We start from the raw sequence: 22,465 nt of genomic DNA on the forward strand, positions 1-22,465 counted from the left end.
ATAATGCAGCAACATCCCCACGTAGTTTTAAAATTAAAGTGCTGCGCAAAATATATTAGTGTATCTAGATCCACGGTGTGCAAAAAGACTATTAATTTCCTTTTATCATGTGCATAAACATCCCATAAATCACAATAAATACTGGGCGGTACAGTGGTGTAGTGGTTAGCACTTTCACCTAGCAGCAAGAGGGTCGCTGGTTCGAATCTGTATTAGGTTACTGTGTGAAGGGGAAGGAAGAAGAGATCAGCCCCCTGTTCTCCCTGCGCAGGTTTCCTCCGGGTACTCCGGTTTCCTGCCACACTCCAAAGACATGCTGTTAGCTTAATTGGATCCTGTATATAAAAAAATTGGCCCTACTATGTATGTGAGTTAGGGACCTTAGATTGTAAGCTCCTCGAGGGCAGGGACTGATGTGAAGTGCTGCGTAAATTGACAGCGCTATATAAGTACCTGAAATAAATAAAATAAAAATAAGTAATGAAAATAAAATATATAAAATTATTCAATCAATAAAAAACTGGCTGGATGTGCTGAATTAAAAATGTCCATGATTATGAATTAAACATCCGTGATCATATATTGAAAAACAAATCCCAATCACCAGTGCTCATATTTTAAGTAAGTCAGTGAAAAACTATTTGGCGATATTTTCATAATGTGCCACCTCCACGCTTTTGACCCCCCCCCCCCCCCCCCTCTGGCTGGGTGTCTCAACCTTAAGGTGTGTGACCTCGCAGCTAAGCTTGGGCAAATAAAGCCTCAAAAAATCCCCGTGGATGGGTTCTCTTCCACTGTATTGGCTCCCAGCTTGTCTGTGTTGCTTAACAGCTCACATATAAGGGGAAAAACATATGTCCATAGTGCGAGTATTGTTTTGTAAAATCAACATTTATTAAAAAAGAATAACACATTTGATAGGTGCTTACAGTGCACCAAACTGTGCAGGTGATGTAACAGATATAAGATGAGATGGCAAAGTCCTGGTCAGCTGCTCACTGTCGGTCTGTGTTCCTCTCACTGCCGCTTGATCCGTTTCACCGACGTGGACTTGGCCCCTCCCCTATGGGTGATGACACAGGGGACTACGTGTCTTCCTCAGGGGGTAGGTCACCCAATGTTGGAGGTGATTTATTCTTCCAAAGCAAAGCATACATCTTTTCACACTAGTACCGACTAGTATTCCATTGTTTCTCTCCATCAGTCAGCTTATGTCACCCCAGTGCTGAGCGAGAAGGGCGCAGAAGGGTCAAAAAAGGATGCTGTGGAGGCAACAGACCTACTCCTTTTTAACTGATGCCAGTGTCTAGAAAGTCATAATGAAAACCGGTGGCTTTGTAACTAAAAAGCAGGCTTGATCTACCTGTTGGCTTTATAAATGTGTTACTATTTAGGCATTTTGCCAAGGCACCACAGGGTTCCTGGGCACCCTGGTTGAAAAAGGCTGCTCTAAGCTGATGGGTTTCCTGTCCTTGCATATTTTTAGTGGAGGCTTGAGAAGAAATCGAGGAAAAGTACTGCACTATAGTTTTTATGTATTGGCCCTCCCTGGCACTAAACTTCTGTAAGAAAAAGTTTCTTTTGAAAAGAGCGGTCTGCCACCTACTGACCTCTGCATTCGTAACCTATCTTACCTTTTTATATTTGCATTACTAATGTGATCCAGTGGAAATTTTTGGAGACTATATACATTTTCATGTTTGTTTTTATGCAGGCATTGCTGCTGTCTGGGCTGTTCTTCGATATATGAAATATCGTTGGGCAAAAGAGGAGGAAGAAACTAAACAAATGTATGACCTGGTTATAAAAATTATAGGTGAGCCCTAAATATGGTTGGTATATATTTGACATCTTTTACATTCAAAAGCTACACAAAGGCCCCCATCAGTTCCACACAGCATGTATAAGCAAGCCACTTGTAATCACTAAACACATTTTTGTATCTGTAGGTTTTTTCCAATAGCTTTTAAGGTGGCAGCTGGGGGAGCAGTAAAACAGTGGCTCATCTGCCTGTTGTTGTGTCTGGGGTTCCCCCCCCCCCCCATGTAAAAAGGCATAAGAATTGTGGCACCAAACCATTGTAAGTACTCTGCTTAAAGGTTTCTATTTATTACAGGAAAGTACTGTATAGTATATTTTAGGGAGTACATAATTTGGATTACTGTTGCAGTCTTAATTTCAGATATTAGGAAGTCAAGAAATCTGCGCTAAGGAGTAGTATTAGGCTGCGGCCTACCTCAAAGATATATATGGTATATGAAAAAAAGGGGGGGGGGGAGGTAAATGGCTCTGCCTCTGTTTGTCTAGATAAGGTCACTTAAATCAAGGACTGTAAACGGCAAAAACTCATATAGTGGAATTACCACTTATAACACATTACATTTGATCAGTATACATGGACATAAACTAAAAATGTGCCAAAGGGGTGCAACAAAGTGCTATAATTTAGTGCAGGGATTGAAATAAATATATAAATTTAAGGTGCTCAGTGGGAGGTGAATATATATCTCATGTATTGGGTGTACTGACAAAATGGCCAAAGTGCAATGTCAGGTGATCGGATAAATAAGCCGGTTAGTGGAAAATTCCCGCTAGGGATGAATAAACACAATAAATGTTGGTCAGCCAAATTGGTGAAATTTACAGCTCCACTATATAAACCAAAAATACACAACTCGGGAATGGATTAAAGCTCAACCACGACCTACTCATGTAAATGTTTGTGCAAAAAGAAAGGGCTCCAAACAATTATTGGAAGTCCCAATATCTTCATCAAAAATGGGGGGGACAAGAGCGAGAGGATAACAAAAATGAATATAATACCCCATTCACATAGTAAAACAATCGACCTTTATTGCAAAATACCTTAAACATAAATCACTTGACATGTTAAAAACAGAAAAGCAGCCCAAAATTTTTTTTTTTTTTCCTGTGCAATCACTTCTCCCTCTCCCCAATGGTTGGGATATGGTATAGGCTTCATAGGGTGTGTGTATGTTTTGTATATATATCCTTGAAAAAGTTTTCAAACCCCTTGGAATTTTCCAAACTGTCATGTTACAACTAAAAGCGTGAATGTATTTTATTGGGATTTTATGCGATAGACCAACACAAAGTGGCACATAATTGTGGTTTGGAAGGAAGGTGAGAAATGGTTTTCAAAATTTTTTACAAATATCTGAAGAGTGTTGCCTGCATTGGTATTCAGCCCTCTTTTTTACTCTGATACTCCTAAATAAAATCTAGTTGAGCCAATTGCCTTCAGAATTCACCTAATTAGTAAATGGAATCCCTTTGTGTAATTTGAACTTGGTATAAATACAGCTGTTCTGTGAAGTCCTCAGGTTTGTTAGAGAACCTTAAACAGCATCATGAAGGCCAAGGAACACCTCAGACAGGTCAGGAATAAAGTTGTGAAGAAGTTTAAAGCAGGGTAGTTTTATAAATGAAAGAAAAAAAAAAAAAAAACAGAGCTTTGAACATCTCACGGACCAATATTCAATCAATCATGCGAAAATGGAGAGAGTATGGCACAACTGCAAACCTACTAAGACATGGCCATCCACCTAACCCAGTGGTTCTCAACTCCGGTCCTCAGGACCCACTAACAGGCCAGATTTTAAGTATTCGCTTGGGGAGATGCAGAGTAGGATATTGAAATCAATGAGTAGCAAAGTATATCACCTGTGATGTATTTCAGTTATCTTGCAAACCTGGCCTGTTAGTGGGTCCTGAGGACAGGCGTTGAGAACCACTAACCTAAACTGACAGGCTGTGCAAGGAGAGCATTAATCAGAGAAGCAGCCAAGAGGCCCATGGTAACTTCGGAGGAGCTGCAGAGATCCACATTTCAGGTGGGAGAATTTGTCCACAGGACAATTTAGTCGTGCACTCCACAAATCTGGCCTGCTGCAAAAAGAAAGCTGTTGCTGAAAGATCCATAAGAAGTCCCGTTTGCTGTTTGTGAGAAGCCATGTGGGAGACATGGCAAAAGTGGAAGAAGATGACCAAAATTGAACTTTTTGGCCTTAACTACTTAAGCCCCGGAAGATTTTACCCCCTTCCTGACCAGGGCCTATTTTACGAGACTTTAACGGACAATTGCGCGGTCGTTGGACGCTGTACCCAAATGAAATTGACGTCCTTTTTTCCCACAAACAGCTTTCTTTTGGTGGTATTTGATCACCTGTGCGATTTTTTTTTTTTTTTTTTTTTTTGATCATGCGCTATAAACAAAAAAAGAGCGACAATTTTGCAAAAATAACAATATTTCTGTCGCTCATTGACAGACGTAGTCCTCCTTGATTAATATCAACTCGGGTTATACTGCCCTCTACAGGAGTAGGACTAGACAGGAAAGAAAACGTTCTGGCCACACCCTAGGGGCAGTCCCAGAGGGTATATCCTCTCACTTCCTGCTACAGCAAATCAGTTTTTTTCTGTCTAGTTAGGAGTAAGGACCTAGATTCCTTGCTGGGATCTTCGGTCCTGGCAAGATTTTTTTAGAAATACTTTTTTTAGACAGCTTTTTTTTCTCCAGTGTTCCTGTGAGATCTTCAAGCAAGTACGCTGAAACTGGGCAACGGGCTGGATGTTGAGATCCAGTGGTCACCCCAGTTCAGCCTACGAGCGCGTGCAGGCCATAGCTCCGCGCTGGGTCGGCCACGACATAGTCCCACTGGACGGGGACTGACCCTGCGAGTTAAACGTCTCGCCTGGACGCCAATGACCAACAGAGTCACGGCGTCTGTATTGGTCGACAGCCCCCCCACCCCGGTGGAGAGGGGTTCTGTCAGGAGTTGGCGCCCGCCTGGTTCCGGTATGGTGAGTAGAATGTTCCCCCCTCTCCCCCGGTCGGGTTTGTTGGTGGACGCGGGCCCCTCTCTGGGATGGTCGGACACTCAGTTTCTGGGTCTCCCCTCTATCCTATAACAGGTCACAGATCCCCCAATTTGAGTGTGATTTTTGTGAATAGAAACCAGGAGGCTTGGTTTGGGAGCTGACTATCTAAAGTCACTATATGACTGTAAGGGTGACTGAAGTCAGTGGCAGACTACTAAAAGGCATTACTATTGAGGTATAGAGGTATCCTACCTGTCTAGTGTGTACACAGGCCGATGCCTATGCCGGAGTTACTGCAGCCACAGATCGCCATCCCTCCAGAAAGCCGGTCACTTCCACAGGCCGCACAGCCTCCCGCAGGCCAAGGACACCTCCCGCAGGCCGCACAGGCCGAATGCACACATCCCGCAGGCCGCTGCTAACTTGCAAGCCGCCGCTATCCTACACAGGCCGCCGCCATTTTCCTGCAGATCGCACGAGGCCGCCATATTGGTGTAGCCTCGTGTCTCCAGTATGGGGGCGGCCATGTTTGAGGTGACCAAACACCTCGTGGAGTAATTGGGAGGCGTCGGAAGGCGTGTAAAGGGGCGGAGCCGCCTCCTTGGCCCAGGGAAAGCAAGCCAAAGACTTCCTGTCTGTAACAGACAGTGCTGGAAGCAGGTTGATAAGAAACTTCTGTGCATCAGGTGAGCCTTGGGGTCTCTCTCTCTCTCTCTCTCTTTCTGAGGGGTCCAAGCAGGTAGACTGAGGGGCGCTACTGCGCTGGGGGACTAAGTTTAAAAAAAAATAAAAAAAGTTTTTTTCTTGCAATTAATTTTTTTGTGTTTGCTGGCAAGTGTCTTGTTACATGAACCCTGCCACACATGTATCCCCACCTGATCCCCCTCAGGGTGGCCGCAGGACCCTCCAGTACCCCACTTGTGATGATGCATTATCAGCAGTTTTGGAGTCTTTGGTATCCCGGGTGGAGGTAGCCTGTCAGGGACGGGGGTCAAGAAGAGCGACCCCCGCCTACCCCTATGTCATCTGATACCTCAGATACGGATTCTGAGCTGGTCATTGCAGTCCCTTTTCTGGGGTTGTTGTCTCAGGTACGGTCTCCTCAGACAGTAAGGAGGACATTTCTGCCTCCGCCATAGCACAAGAAGCGTTGGTGGAAGCACTAGTTGTCTGTCCGGGAAACCTTTAAATCTTGAGGTTACACCGGCAGAGGTAGCTGAGACTCATATATTCCTGTTTTGGTACTAGCAAGCCTACCAAAATGGTGAAGGGTTTCCCTTGCCCAAATAGGGTCGTCCGTAAATGAGCCCTGCTATTTCCAAACGCATGGCTAGGCGCTATCATTTTGAGGAATCCCTCATTACAAAGATGGACGGTACCACCAATAGTGGACTCACCGGTTTCCAGACTAAATAAAGCCACTGTGATCCCGTTGGATTGACAGAATGGGCCCCACCCATCTCTCGGGTGGGGGGACGTCTTCACCGGTTTCCGGATCCAGGGCTTTCCAGAATTCCGGATAAAGGGGTTCGCAAGGTCATATGGTCGGGATACAAGATCGAGTTTCGATCACTTCCACCGGTGCGATTCTTCCCTTCCAATAGTCGACATCCCCGGGTCGCTTAAAAGCTTTGCGGGGGACAGCTTGATACAACAAGCAGTGGTAGTTCCCATTCCTTGGAGGAGTTCTAGTCAAACTTGTTCACAATGCCCAGGAAAAAGGGCTAGGTGCGTCCAATTCTAGTCTTGGAAGAGATGGAGTCCATCCATACAGTGGTGGCCTCCCTGCATCAGGGGGATTTCCTGGCGTCCATAGACATTTAGGATGCCTATCCTTACATCCCCATCTTCGCAGGACATCAGCGTTTTCGTTGCTTTTCCCAAAGATCATCCCTGGTTCCCACCTGGAGACTGAACTATCTGGGCCTAATTTTGGATACATCCTTGGCAAGAGTGTTTCTCCATGCGGAGAAACTCCAGAAGATTCAGTCAATGATTCGGATGTTGCTGTCCGTCAACTGGCTGGGATTGATGGTCGCCTCCTTAGAGGCAGTACAGTTTGCCCAGTCTCATACCCGAATTCTCCAAAGAGGATATTCTTCTCATATGGAATCGGAATCCCGATTCCCTGGACAATCGGATCCGATTGAGTGAGCAGACCAGGGAGGCTCTGGTCTGGTGGCTTCGGTCTCCGATGCTCAGCCAGGGGAAGTCATTTCTTCTGATAAATTCCAGGTTACCGATAAATGTGTTGGAACTGAGAGCGATCAGACTTTGTCTGATTTACTGGACCGAGCAGCTCCAGGGCAGCCCGGTTTGGATCCAATCGGACTATGCCACGGTCATGACTTGGGTCGATCACCAAGGGGCACCAAGAGTGCCCTGGCGGCCATAGAAGTGGCCAACATCCTTATTGGGGGAACAGTTGTTCCAGTTCTCTCCGCGATATTTATCACGGGGGTGGACAGGCAGATTATTTCAGCCGTCAGATTCTGGATCAAGAGGAATAGTCTCTTCATCCAGAGGTATTTCACCAGCTGTCCCTTCATTGGGGCACCCCGGATATGGATCTGTTGGTAGGTTGGCTCAACAGGGCTCGCACCCGCGATCCTCTAGCGGACGCAGCAGACGCGCTGAGCGGCCTGTAAAGGCAGTATCAGCTACTATGTCTCCCCCCCTCTCAAATTGCTGCTGAGATTTCTCCGCAGGATAGAGGTGGAGGGAACTCCAGTTATCCTGGAAATTCCGAGCTTGCCTCGTCAAGCCGGGTACGCCGACTTGGACAGGCTAGTCGCGGACGCTCCTTGGAGACTTCCTCTCAGGGAGGATCTGCGGTCTCAAGGACCGATCTTCCATCGTGCTTTACAGTCGCTGGTTTTAATGGCCTGGCTATTGAGACCCAGGTACTGAAGGACAGAGGGTTGTCAGCTTCGGTTATTCCTACTTTAATTAAAGCAAGGAAAGCGACTTCCAGCAAAGTCTATTATCGCACATGGAAGACTTATATCGCGTGGTGTAAATCTTTGGAATTTCCCCCACGTACCTATTCGGTGACCCGAATCTTGGCTTTTCTGCAAAAGGGGGTTGAGCAGAAACTATCCTTGAGCACTATCAAGGGTCAGGTTTCAGCATTAGCGATCTTCTTTCAGAAGCCTTGGGCTACTCATTCCTTGGTGTCCAGGGGGTGCGGCACTTGGCTCCGCCAGTGCGCGCGCCCTTACCGCCCTGGGATCTTAATTTGGTGTTTGTCGGTTCTTCAGAAACCTCCCTTTGAAAATATCAGGGAGATTCCCTTGCTTACATTATCCCAGAAGGTGGCCTTCTTGGTGGCTATCACTTCTGCACGCAGGGTGTCAGAACTGGCTGCATTATCATGCCATTCCCCATATCTAGTGGTTCATAGGGATAAGGTAGTTCTTCATTCGAAGCCATCCTTTCTTCCTAAGTTGGTTTCAGATTTTCATCTGAATGAAGATATTGTGCTACCTTCCTTGTGTCCTAAGCCCAATCATCCTCAGGAATATGCGTTGCATTCCTTGGATGTGGTTCGGGCAATTGGGGTATACCTGAAGACTACGGAATCCTTCCGTAAGACGTATTCACTTTTTGTGATCACGGATGGCCCCAGAAAGGGGTTGCCTGCATCTGCCGCGACTATCTCCAAATGGATTAGACAGACGGTGGTACAGGCTTATTCTATTAAGGGTCGGAATCCTCCGTTCCCTGTTAAGGCGCACTCCACTCGAGCGCTCAGTACTTCCTGGGCCTACCGCCATCAGGCGTCAGTGGTCCAGGTGTGCAAGGCGGCTACCAGGTCGTCGGTTCATACCTTTACAAAATTTTATAAAGTTGATGTGATGGCATCGGCGGATGCCTCATTTGGCCGCAAGGTTTTGCAGGCCGCAATTTGAGGAGACCAGTGGTCTACCTCGAGGGTTTTTTTCCGTTGGAATTTCAGTTGAGTCTCGTGTGATTGATGAGCCTTTAAAACTTCTAGTTGGCACCGGTTGGGCCTTCTAGATTGGATTTTGATTTCCATTTTCCCACCCCTCATTTGTGGCACTGCTTTGGGACGTCCCGAGTTGATATTAATCAAGGAGGACTACGTCTGTCAATGAGCGACAGAGAAAAATAGATTTTTGTAAAATCTTACCGTAAAATCCTTTTCTCTCAAGCTCATTGACAGACGTAGTACCCGCCCCTCTGTTTTTGAGTTGGGTTGGGTTAAATTCTCTAAACACTGCTTTGTGACATAACGGATTTGCTGTAGCAGGAAGTGAGAGGATATACCCTCTGGGACTGCCCCTAGGGTGTGGCCAGAACATTTTCTTTCCTGTCTAGTCCTACTCCTGTAGAGGGCAGTATAACCCGAGTTGATATTAATCAAGGAGGACTACGTCTGTCAATGAGCTTAAGAGAAAAGGATTTTACGGTAAGATTTTACAAAAATCCATTTTTTTCACATTTTTTTTATGTGAAATTCCCCAAAAAAATGTAAAAATCAAAATTTTTTAACATTTTAGGTCAATTTGTTTTCTGCTACATATGTTTGGTAAAAAAAAATCGCAAAAAGCGTATTTCTCTTACGTCCTCCGACAGTCGCCGCCTCTTCATATTCGTCACATATGGGGTATTAGACTTTGCTCCGAAGGAGTAGCTAGGCAACAGAATATGTTAACAACAAAGCTTTAACATATCCCACCCTCAAGGGGTGGTCCCCTCAGTCAATACCCTCCTACTTCCTGCAACCATATCTCAGTTTTTAATGTCTAGCTTGTCAGGAGTGGCTGGCTCTCTCTGTGCTGGGACTTTTTGTCCCAGACTCTTTCTTCTTTTTGATATTTTGTTTGAGTTTTCTCTCTACCTTTACTTAGCTGTTATTTTTGTCAGCATTAGTTAGTTCTTCGGACGAAGAGGATCATGCGGACTGGGTCTCGGGCTGATCCCCCTGGTCGCAGGTCGTGGGTCAGTGGCTTCCCAGTCTGCCATCGAGCGTTCAGCCAGGTAACGCTCCTGGCACGGTGAACGACCCATCCCTGTTCGGTGCAGGGATGATTGGTGAGGTGGCTACCTCACCGGACGCTGTGCGGTTTCTGAACCGCCATTGTGTGCGTCTTGAGTAGCGACTCTCCCTGCCTCATGTGCAGCGGCTTGTTCGCCTGTGCGGGTTCCCCACGCCATGTGAGGTAAGTGTATCTATGTGGGGACCTGTCTGTCTGGGGGGGTCTCAGTCTGGGACTGTGTAACCTGCCTTTAATCACACTGCTTGTCTCCCTATCTCTCGGCTGCATGCTGTGGGCTGCAAGGGGGGGGGGGGAGCTGTATGACACTGAGTATGTCAGGCTGGGCAGTGTGAGGAGCTGTGTGCTGTGGGGCATGTTTTTAATGGCATGTTGGGGCATATACAGCGATCGCTGCGGCGATCTAACATATATCCGTATTATGGGATGATATTGTGTGTGGTTTTATGCACTGTGGAGCGGCGATTTCGGCGCCAAACGGCGCCATTTTACCGGCGCCCGCTCCGGCCGCATGGTTTACATGCACGGCGGCCATTTTCTTGTAGCCTCCATAGGCTTACATAGAGCGCCCTGGCAGCATCACTTCCTCTCTCCTGGAAGCACCGATCGAGGCAGCAGCAGCAGCGGAGTCTCCTCAGGTTTTATCCTTCTGTTCCTGTGTTCCATTGCCTGTATTCAGTCTGTATATTCCCTGTGGGGGTCTCATTGTGCCTGAGTGTGGTGCGGTGGGCTGCGCTTGCCGCGCTTGCTGTACGGGGGCAGTTAACCCTTGGTTGTCTGGCATACAGGGGCAATGGATTCTCAGGAGGGCAAATTTCCCACAGTCTTGGTGGAAAGCCAGGGGACCGCTGTTTCCCCCCCAGGGGGGGATTTGGCCACTATTGTGGCTGGCCTTGCTGCACAGGTGCAAATGCTGGTGGCTGCTCAATCTACTAAACGGCCCAGGGTTGCTCTGTCCTCTGATTCTGAGGGTGAAGGTGATGGGGCTGTTCTGGCGGGGACCCCCCTATCGGGGTCCCGCTCCTCTCTGGATCTAGTGGGGTCTGAGGTAGAGGCTGAAGTTGAGGGGGTTGATAATTCTCCCCCTGGCTCGCCTGAAGAGCTTGCAATCATGGATGAGTTGATTGCTTCCATTAAGCAGACGCTACGTTTGCAGGACGAGGTGTGTCCCCCAGCTGCCTTGGCGGCTTATGGGACGCAGAGAAAACGCAGGACGCCGCAGGTCTTTCCCTGCAATGCTGATTTTCAGCGCGCTGTTAAGGACCAATGGCGCGATTTGCGCAAGCCTTTTGCGGTACCAAGTAAATTTAAGCTGCGTTATCCTTTCTCGCCTGCCACTGATGAACGGTGGTGTGTGCCTCCGCCAGTAGATCATGCTATTGCGGTTTTGAACAAAGCCACTGCGATCCCGGCAGAGGGATCCCCTATTTTCCGTGATGCCACGGATAGGAGACTGGAGTCTCTTGCCCGTCATACTTATTCTGTTACGGGTTCTATGCTTAAGGCTCTGTTTGCTTCTCTCATGGCGGCCCAGGCGATCGCAAGTTGGACGCAGATGCTTAGGCGCGTCCTAGTGGCCGATTCGGCCTCAGCGGCGACCCTGGATATGGTGGATCAGATCCACCAGGGTGTCATGTATCTGTGTGATGCGGACCTGGACCTGATTCCGTTGGCCGCGCGTGTGCACAGCGTGGCGGTGTTGTCTCGCCGCCTGGTTTGGTTGAAATGTTGGTCGGTGGACCAATCTTCACGTAAAACCTTAGCCAATCTGCCTTATGATGGGTCTCGCCTTTTTGGGGAGTCCCTGGATGTGTTGATTAAGGGGATTACTGGGGGTAAGAGCACTCTCTTGCCCCATTTCCCCAAGGCTAAGGGGGCTTCTGGGAAGAAGCATGCTAATTTTCGGCCCCCTCAGGGGTCCTTTCGTGCCTTTCGGCCGCACTACAAGGGCAAACCGTTCAAGGGCCAGGGCTCTCAGAAGAAGCCCTGGTCTGGAAAACAGAAGTCCGGCCAATCCGGACCTGCGGCCCATAACAGTTCGGCCTGAAGGGGCGCCCTCACCCAGTTTTGGGGTGGGGGGACGCTTGCTCGGTTTTCTTCAGCCCTGGTTGGCCCGTGTGCGGGACAGATGGGTTCTGGAAATCGTTCGATCTGGTTACAAGATCGAGTTTCTCTCTCGGCCAGAGAGCAGATTTTTTCCCTCAAATCTACAACTGTCTCCAGAGCGCCTGCGGGATCTGCGCCTGGCGGTGCGGGACCTGAGGGCTCAGGGAGTGGTGGTTCCGGTGCCTCATCGGGACAGATTTCGGGGGTTTTATTCCAATCTGTTCACTGTGCCCAGAAAGGAGGGCAAGGTTCGTCCAATTCTGGACTTGAAAGCTCTGAACCGCTCTGTGCGGGTTCGCAAGTTCCGCATGGAATCCCTGCGCTCGGTGGTGGCTGCCCTGGTTCCGGGGGAATTCATGGCCTCCATCGATTTGAAGGATGCGTATCTTCACATCCCCATATTCGAGGGTCATCAGAGATACCTTCGATTTGCCATTGCGGAGGATCACTACCAGTTCGTGGCGTTGCCCTTTGGGCTCGCCTCGGCTCCGCGGGTCTTCACCAAGGTGCTTGCACCGGTTCTGGCATTATTGAGAGCCCAGGGCATTTCTGTCCTGGGGTATCTGGACGACATTCTGATTCGGTCTGCGACCAGTCAGGGTCTGGAGAAGGACCTGTCTGTCACGATGCAAACTCTGCAGGAGTTCGGTTGGACGATAAATGTTCCAAAGTCGACTCTGAGTCCGTCGGTTCGTCTTCCCTATCTGGGAATGATACTGGACTCGGTGCAGGCGAAGGTCTTCCTGCCGGAAGACAAACTCAGGACTCTTCAGGAGGAAGTCAGGTCCCTCAGGGACGTTCCGAACTCGTCTCTGCGGACGTGTATGAGATGTCTGGGATTGATGGTCTCGGCTTTCGAGGCGATTCCTTTCGCGCAGTTTCACACGCGGGGTCTCCAAGCGGAGATCTTGTCCAAGTGGGACGGGCGACCTCAATCTCTGGATCTTCAGATCTCGTTGAGTCATCGCACCAGGGAAAACCTCCTGTGGTGGCTCCAGTCCCCGTTGGTGTCCGGGGGCAAGTCGTTTCGTCCGATCTCGTGGACGATAATCACCACGGATGCCAGCCTGTCGGGCTGGGGTGGTGTTCTGGGCGTTCTGTCCGCCCAGGGGACCTGGTCGGAGGGGGAGTCTTCCCTCCCGATCAACATTCTGGAATTGCGTGCGATAAGGCTCTGTCTTCATCGCTGGACGGACCGGCTGCAGGGCTGCCCGGTTCGGGTGCAGACGGACAATGCCACGGCGGTGGCCTACATCAACCACCAAGGGGGCACCAGGAGTGCCCGAGCGGCTCGAGAAGTGGCCGACATTCTGTCTTGGGCCGGGACTCATGTCCCGGCGATAACGGCGGTTCACATTCCGGGAGTGGAGAACTGGCAGGCGGACTATCTGAGTCGCCAGACCCTGGATCAGGGGGAATGGTCTCTCCACTCGGCTGTCTTCCAGATGTTGTGCGCGAAGTGGGGTCTTCCAGATGTGGACCTGTTCGCGTCTCGCCTCAACTACAAGGTGAAGAGGTTCGTGGCAAGGACGCGCGACCCTCGGGCGGACGCGTCGGACGCGTTAGTGGCCCCGTGGCATCAGTACAGGCTGATGTACGCGTTTCCACCGATTCAGTTGCTGTCCCGGTTCCTTCGCAGGTTACACTCGGAACGCAGCACGGTGATTCTTGTGGCACCGGACTGGCCTCGCCGGTCCTGGTACGCAGACCTCGTGAATCTGGCGGTCGACGCCCCCTGGCGTCTGCCTCTTCGGGACGATCTACTGTCTCAAGGACCGATTTACCATCCTGCTTTACAGTCGCTGGCTTTGACGGCCTGGCTGTTGAGACCGAGGTCCTGAAGGAGAAGGGTCTCTCTCCAGAGGTTGTTCATACCTTGATCAACGCGAGGAAGTCTTCCTCGGGAAAGGTTTATTACCGTACTTGGAAGGCCTATTTTGCCTGGTGTGAGTCCAGGGGGTTTTCACCCCGCACGTACTCGGTTTCCCGTGTGCTGTCTTTCCTTCAGACGGGTGTCGATCAGCGTTTGGCGCTGGCTACGATAAAGGGTCAGGTGTCTGCGCTGGCCGTTCTGTTTCAACGTCCCGTGGCTTCCAACTCCTTGGTTGGCACTTTTATTCAGGGTGTGCGGCATCTGGTTCCTCCTAGGAGGGATCCCTTGCCCCCTTGGGACTTGAATCTAGTCCTGTCTGTGTTACAACGTGCTCCTTTTGAACAGATCAGGGAGATCTCGTTGTCTATGTTGTCCAAAAAGGTCGCCTTTTTGGTGGCGATCACTTCGGCTCGCAGAGTGTCGGAACTGGCGGCTTTGTCCTGCAAGTCTCCGTACCTGGTTGTTCATTTGGATAAGGTGGTCTTGCGACCTAATCCTTCTTTTCTGCCGAAACGAGTTTCGGAATTCCATCTTAACGAGGATATTGTTTTGCCTTCGTTGTGCACGAAGCCTAAACATCCTAAGGAGGTGAGATTGCATTCTCTGGATGTTGTTCGAGCGATTAGGGTTTACCTTAAATCGACTGAGTCTTTTCGAAAGACGGACTCCTTGTTTGTTCTTCCAGAGGGTCCTCGGAAGGGCATGGCGGCTTCCGCCTCTACCATTGCCAAATGGATCAGGCAGACCATTGAACAGGCTTATGCCTTGCAGGGGAAGGTTCCCCCTGTGCCTGTGAAGGCGCACTCTACTAGATCTCTGAGTACGTCTTGGGCCTGTCGTCATGGGGCTTCTGTAGCCCAGGTGTGTAAGGCGGCGACTTGGTCGACCGTGCACACTTTCACAAAATTCTACAAAGTAGATGTTCAGGCATCGGCGGATGCTTCCTTTGGCCGCAAGGTTCTTAGTGCGGCTGTTCCCTAGGGTCCCTTGTTGGGGTCTCCTGGCTGTTGGGATAAGTTTTGTATCCCCTGGTTTTTTGTCTTTTCCTGGGTTGTTGCTCCTGTTGAGCACTTATTTTTGCTGTTGCCCAGCTAGTTCCTTCCTTTGGTAAGGTTCCTTTCTTTGATGTGGAGACTGCGTTGCCTTTCGGCGCGGATGCGTTTCCCACCCCTCATGTTTGCACTGCTTTGGGACGTCCCCATATGTGACGAATATGAAGAGGCGGCGACTGTCGGAGGACGTAAGAGAAAACGGAATTTTTGTAAAATCTTACCTGTAAAATTCCTTTCTCTGAGTCCTCCGACAGTCGCCGCCCCCGCCCCTCTTTTGGGGTTTGTATGTATACTCTACTGCTATTCCACTAAAACTGAGATATGGTTGCAGGAAGTAGGAGGGTATTGACTGAGGGGACCACCCCTTGAGGGTGGGATATGTTAAAGCTTTGTTGTTAACATATTCTGTTGCCTAGCTACTCCTTCGGAGCAAAGTCTAATACCCCATATGTGACGAATATGAAGAGGCGGCGACTGTCGGAGGACTCAGAGAAAGGAATTTTACAGGTAAGATTTTACAAAAATTCCGTTTTTGATTGGTTTGCACAAAAGTCATTGCGTTTACTAAGGGAAAGATTTTTGTCTTTTTTTTTTTTTTTTTTTTGAGGGACTGCGACATTGCGGCGGACAGATCAGACCCTTGACTGACATTTTTGACACTTTTTGGGGGTACCAGTGACATTACTACAGTAATCGGTGCTATACATATGCACGGTTACTGTAAAAAGGACACTGGGAGGGGAAGGGGTTAACTTTGAAAGGGAGGGGTTAAGTGTGTCACTAGGGGCGTGATTCTTGCTGTGATTGGATGTGGCTGTGTGTGTAACAGCACAGATCAACGGTCCTACATAGCAGGCCCGTATGATCTGTGCTTTTACACGGGAGAATGACAGGCGGTTTGTTTACATTAGCCGCCTGCCTTTCTCCCTCTCCACCCGACGATCGCGAGTGACCGGCGGACATCGGGTCCGCCGGTCACACGCTCGGGCTTCTTAGGGAACGAGCAGGGGCGCGCGTTCGCCCCCTATTGGCTCCCAGGCTAGTGACGTACCGGTACGTCACTTTGCCTGGGAGGGGCTAGGCAAGTGGTTTTAAAGCAAAACGCTATGTGTGGTGCAACACTGCACTTCGCCATAAACACCATCCCCACTGTGAAACATGGTGGTAGAAGCATCATGTTGTGGCAATGCTTTTCTTAAGCAGAGGCAGGAAAGCTGGTCAGAGTGGCTATTGTGCATTGTCCTGATTCTGAGACTGCTGTCTAGAGGTAATGTGCATCATTATATTGGTAATCCACTGCTTACATTTTATTTTTTTTCTTTCCCTAGATGTTTTGAAAAGTCATGGTGAAGCTTGTCAAGAAAACAAAGAACTTGATCCATACACACCAATCCCACATGTGAGAGACTCGTTGATACCAGCTTGTGACCGGTTAGTGCTACTTTTTTTCAGTGTGGCAAAATTTTAATAAGTGCAAATTCATTAAAATCCTTGTGATGAACCTAATTTATGAAAAGTATGGGTAAAGCTCTTTTGGCCATACTTCTCCTGGGGATGACAGGCGTGCACTTAGTTCTGCACTCCTGTGATGCAGATTCAGCTGAAATTGGGCTAAAGTCTGCTGTTGGCCGATACGACTGAGCCGGTCCAGGCTCTGCAGGGTTCCTCACAATGTCTGGATCTGGCCAGATACCTGACGGGCAGCTAACTCAGCCCCTCAGTGCAGCACTGAGAACTTGAACCTGAGCCAGCCGCTCCTGCCTCCTCCACAGCCCTGCGCTCCAGAGAGCAATGGAGAGGCAGAGCAGTGACTGACAGTCAGTGGATCCGAGACCTGAGCAAACAGTGGTCTTTGATCACTCAGCTCTCGATGTAGAGTTGGAAGGGGACATCTGCAGCCATCTAGATGATTGCGTGTGTTTTTATTAGGAATAACAGTTCTTAGTAGTGACACAGTAGGGGAATTTTAAGAACCTGTCTAAACCACGAGTTGAATGACTTGGGTCAATGACTCAACCTTAGCAGGAAACCAAGCTCATGTAATTTACAATACATTACAATACAAATCATTTGGAAGTATACCAGCATCACTTGTATATGATCATTAATTGTAGTACAGGCGGTCCCCGGGGTACAAACATCCGACTTACAAACGACTCCTTACAAAGGGAGGCAACAGGAAGTGAGGAGAAATCTAGCCCTAGGAAGGGAATTTCACTCCTGTAAGAGTACTCATAGGGAAAAAGGTGTCTCCACTGAAGCTTCATCAACAATCCTTGTTTCCACAACCCAACATTTTCAAAATTCAGTTTTCATAGGGACAGAAAGTGAGGTGAAATCTTCTGAACAGGGGTACAGACAGCAAAACAAATGGTACAGGGGTGTTAACCCTTCCCTATGCTATCCAAAAAACTTAAAAATTTAATTTTTTGGCTGGAGCTACTCTTCAAAAGAAACAGAAAAGTGAGGGCAGAAAACATGGTGTATATGTACAGTATCTCTCAAAGTGAGTACACCCCTCACATTTTTATTTATTTTTTTTTTTTTATATACATCTTCATGCAACAACACTGAAGAAATTACCCTTTGCTACAATGTAAAGTAGTGAGTGTATAGCTTGTATAACACTGTAAATTTGCTGTCCCCTCAAAATAACTCAACACACAGCCATTAATGTCTAAACAGCTGGCATCAAAAGTGAGTACACCCCTAAGTGAAAATGTCCAAATTGGGCCCAATTAGCCATTTTCCCTTCCCGGTGTCATGTGACTAGTTAGTGTCACAAGCTCTCAGGTGTGAATGGGGAGCAGGTGTTAAAGTTGGTGTTATCGCTCACTCTCCCTTACTGGTCGCTGGAAGTTCAACATGGCACCTCGTGTCCAAGAACTCTGAGGATCTTAAAGAATTGTTGCTCTACATAAAGATGGCCTAGGCCAGTGATGGCGAACCTTGGCACCCCAAATGTTTTGGAACCACATTTCCCATGATCAAATACACTGCAGAGTGCATGAGCATCATGGGAAATGTAGTTCTAAAACATCTGGGGTGCCAAGGTTCACCAACAGTGGCCTAGGCTATAAGATTGCCAAGGCTCTGAAACTGAGCTGCAGCATGGTGGCCAAGACCATACAGCGGTTTAACAGAACAGGTTCCACTCAAAATAGGCCTTCCCGTTTGTCGACTATAGAAGTTGAGTGCACATGTTTAGCGTCAAATGCAGAGGTTGCCTTTGGGAAATGTATGAGTGCTGCCAGCATTGCTGCAGAGGTTGAAGGGGGGGGGGGGGTCAGCCTGTCGGTGCTCAGACCATATGCACACTGCATAAAAGAAGCCGCTTCTAAAGATGATGCTGAAGACAAGCAGACTGAGAACATAGATCACTGGAACCATGTCCTGTGGTTTGATGAGAGCAAGATAAACTTATTTGGTTCAGATGGTGTCAAGCGTGTGTGGCAGCAACCAGGTGAGGAGTACAAAGACAAGTGTGTCTTGCCTTACAGTCAAGCATGGTGGTGGGAGTGTCATGGTCTGGGGCTGTGGGAGTGTCATGGTCTGGGGCTGTGGGAGTGTCATGGTCTGGGGCTGTGGGAGTGTCATGGTCTGGGGCTGTGGGAGTGTCATGGTCTGGGGCTGTGGGAGTGTCATGGTCTGGGGCTGTGGGAGTGTCATGGTCTGGGGCTGTGGGAGTGTCATGGTCTGGGGCTGTGGGAGTGTCATGGTCTGGGGCTGTGGGAGTGTCATGGTCTGGGGCTGTGGGAGTGTCATGGTCTGGGGCTGTGGGAGTGTCATGGTCTGGGGCTGTGGGAGTGTCATGGTCTGGGGCTGTGGGAGTGTCATGGTCTGGGGCTGTGGGAGTGTCATGGTCTGGGGCTGTGGGAGTGTCATGGTCTTGGGGCTGCATGAATGCTGCCAGCCCTAGAGAGCTACAGTTCATTGAGGGAACCATGAATGCCAACATGTACTGCGACATACTGAAGCAGAGCATGATCCCCCTCCCTTCGGAGACTGGGCCTCAGGGCAGTATTCCAATAGAACGACCCCAAACACACCTTCGACTACCACTGCCTTGCTAAAAGAAGCTGAGGGTAAAGGTGATGGACTGGCCAAGTCTCCAGACCTAATTCCTATTTAGCATCTGTGGGGCATCCTCAAATGGAAGGTGGAGCGCAAAGTCTCTAACATCCCCACCAGCTCCAGCTTCCAGGAGTGGAAGAGGACTCCAGTGGCAACCTGTGAAGTTCTGGTGAACTCCATGCCCAAGAGGGTTAAGGCAGTGCTGGAAAATAATGGTGGCCTCACAAAATACTGACACTTTGGGCCCAATTTGGACGTTTGCACTTAGGGTGTTCTCACTCGGTTTAGACAAAAATGGCTGTTATTTTGAGGGGACAGCAAATTTAGTTATACAAACTGTACACTCACTACATTGTAACAGTGTCATTTCTTCAGTGCTGTCACATGAAAAGAGAAAATATTTACAAAAATGTGAATACTGCATGTCTGTCTATATCCCAGTCTTAGTGCGTAGGGTTCAGTATTGAGTTGGTACACCCTTTGCAGCTATAACTGCTTCAACTCTTCTGGGAAGGCTGGACTGTCCACAAGGTTTAGGGGAGTGTGTTTATGGGAATGTTTGACCATTCTTCCAGAAGCGCATTTGTGAGGTCAGGCACTGATTTTGGACGAGAAGGCCTGGCTCAGTCTCGTTCTAATTCATCTCAAAGGTGTTCTGTTAGATTGAGGTCAGGACTCTGTGAAGGCCAGTCAAGTTCCTCCACCCAAAACTAGCTCAGCCATGTCTTTATGGACCTTGCTTTGTGTACTGGTGCACAGTTATGTTGGAACAGGAATGGGCCATTCCCAAACGGTTCCCACAAAGTTGGGAGAATGAATTGTACCAAATGTTCTGGCATGCTGAGGCCTTAAGTGTTCCCTTTACTGGAAGCCCATGACCCCGAAAAACAGCCCCAAAACAACCCCCCACCACCAAATGATTTGGACCAGTGCACACAGCAAGGTTCATAAAGACATGGATATGTGTGTAATAGTCTTTTCTCTTACGTCCTCCGACAGTCGCCGCCTCTTCATATTCGTCACATATGGGGTATTAGACTTTGCTCCGAAGGAGTAGCTAGGCAACAGAATATGTTAACAACAAAGCTTTAACATATCCCACCCTCAAGGGGTGGTCCCCTCAGTCAATACCCTCCTACTTCCTGCAACCATATCTCAGTTTTAATGTCTAGCTTGTCAGGAGTGGCTGGCTCTTTCTGTGCTGGGACTTTCTGTCCCAGACTCTTTCTTCTTTTTAATATTTTGTTTGAGTTTTTCTCTCTACCTTTAATTAGCTGTTATTTTGTCAGCGTTAGTTAGTTCTTCGGACGAAGAGGATCATGCGGGCTGGGTCTCGGGCTGATCCCCCTGGTCGCAGGTCGTGGGTCAGTGGCTTCCCAGCCTGCCATCGAGCGTTCAGCCAGGTAACGCTCCTGGCATAGTGAACGACCCATCCCTGTTCGGTGCAGGGATGATTGGTGAGGTGGCTACCTCACTGGACGCTGTGCGGTTTCTTAACCCCCATTTTGTGCGTCTTGAATTGCGACTCTCCCTGCCTCATGTGCAGCGGCTTGTTCGCCTGTGCGGGTCCCCCACGCCATGTGAGATAAGTGTATTTATGTGGGGACCTGTCTGTCTGGGGGGGTGTCAGTCTGGGACTGTGTAACCTGCCTCTATTCACACTGCTTGTCTCCCTTTCTCTCGGCTGCATGCTGTGGGCTGCATGGGGGGGGGGGGGAAGCTGTATGACACTGTGTGTGTCAGACTGGGCAGTGTGAGAAGCTGTGTGCTGTGGGGCATGTTTTTTTGGCATGTTTGGGCATATACAGCGATCGCTGCGGCGATCTGACATGTATTCTTATATTGGAATGTAATGTGTGTTTTAATGCACTGTGGAGCGGCGGTTTCGGCGCCAAACGACGCCATTTTGCCTACACCCGCTCCGGCCGCATGGTTTACATGCATGGCGGCCATTTTCTTGTAGCCTCCATAGGCTTACATAGAGCGACCTGGCAGCATCACTTCCTCTTTCCAGGAACACCGATCGAGGCAGCAGCAGCGGCGAGGGTCTCCTCAGGTTTTATCCTTCTGTTCTTGCTATCCATTGCCTGTGTTCAGTTTGCATATTCCCTGTGGGGGTCTCATTGTGCTTGAGTGTGGTGCGGTGGGCTGCACTTGCCGCGCTTGCTTAAAAGGGGCAGTTAACCCTTGGTTGTCTGGCATTACAGGGGCAATGGATTCTCAGGAGGGCAAATTTCCTACAGTATTGGTGGAAAGCCAGGGGACCGCTGTTTCCCCCCCAGGGGGGGATTTAGCAACTATTGTGGCTGGCCTTGCTGCTCAGGTGCAAATGCTGGTGGCTGCTCAATCTACTAAAAGGCCCAGAGTTGCTCTTTCCTCTGATTCTGAGGGTGAAGGTGATGGGGCTGTTCTGGCAGGGGCCTCCTTATCGGGGTCCCGCTCCTCTCTTGATCTAGTGGGGTCTGAGGTGGAGGCTGAAGTTGAGGGGGTCGATAATTCTCCCCCTGGCTCGCCTGAAGAGCTTGCAATCATGGATGAGTTGATTGCTTCCATTAAGCAAACGCTGCGTTTGCAGGACGAAGTGTGTCCCCCCGCTGCCTTGGCGGCTTATGGGACGCAGAGAAAACGCAGGACGCCGCAGGTTTTTCCCTGCAATGCTGATTTTCAGCGCGCTGTTAAGGATCAATGGCGCGATCTGCGCAAACCTTTTGCGGTACCAAGTAAATTCAAGCTGCGTTATCCTTTTTCGCCTGCCACTGATGAAAGGTGGTGTGTGCCTCCACCAGTGGATCATGCAATTGCGGTTTTGAACAAAGCCACTGCGATTCCTGCAGAGGGTTCCCCTATTTTCCGGGATGCCACGGATAGGAGACTGGAGTCTCTTGCCCGTCATACTTATTCTGTTACGGGTTCTATGCTTAAGGCTCTGTTTGCTTCTCTCATGGCGGCCCAGGCGATCGCAAGTTGGACGCAGATGCTTAGGCGCGTCCTAGTGGCCGACTCGGCCTCGCCGGCGACCCTGGATATGGTGGATCAGATCCACCAGGGTGTCATGTATCTGTGTGATGCGGACCTGGACCTGATTCCGTTGGCTGCACGTGTGCACAGCGTGGCGGTGTTGTCTCGCCGCCTGGTTTGGTTAAAATGTTGGTCGGTGGACCAATCTTCACGTAAGACCTTAGCCAATCTGCCTTATGATGGGTCTCGCCTTTTTGGGGGAGTCCCTGGATGTGTTGATTAAGGGGATCACCGGGGGTAAGAGCACTCTCTTGCCCCATTTCCCCAAGGCTAAGGGGGCTTCTGGGAAGAAGCATGCAAATTTTCGGCCCCCTCAGGGGTCCTTTCGTGCCTTTCGGCCACACTACAAGGGCAAACCGTTCAAAGGTCAAGGCTCTCAGAAGAAGCCCTGGTCTGGGAAACAGAAGTCCGGCCAATCCGGACCTGCAGCCCATAACAGTTCGGCCTGAAGGGGCGCCCTCACCCAGTTTTGGGGTGGG

The 22,465-nt window shown here is 49.3% G+C and overlaps 1 protein-coding gene across 1 annotated transcript in view; it reads left to right on the forward strand.

Annotated features, from left to right (window-relative positions):
• Positions 1 to 22,465, forward strand: part of LEMD3 (LEM domain containing 3) — a 145,603-nt gene that overhangs the window by 83,689 nt on the left and 39,449 nt on the right. Inside the window, exons 7-8 of the mRNA XM_082256495.1 lie at positions 1,715 to 1,816; positions 16,223 to 16,325. Coding sequence (XP_082112621.1) covers positions 1,715 to 1,816; positions 16,223 to 16,325 — 205 coding nt within the window. The remainder of the gene's footprint in view (positions 1 to 1,714; positions 1,817 to 16,222; positions 16,326 to 22,465) is intronic.

This window comes from Pelophylax lessonae, assembly GCF_965119305.1.
Source record: "Pelophylax lessonae genome assembly, chromosome: 4".
Lineage (NCBI taxonomy): Eukaryota > Metazoa > Chordata > Amphibia > Anura > Ranidae > Pelophylax > Pelophylax lessonae.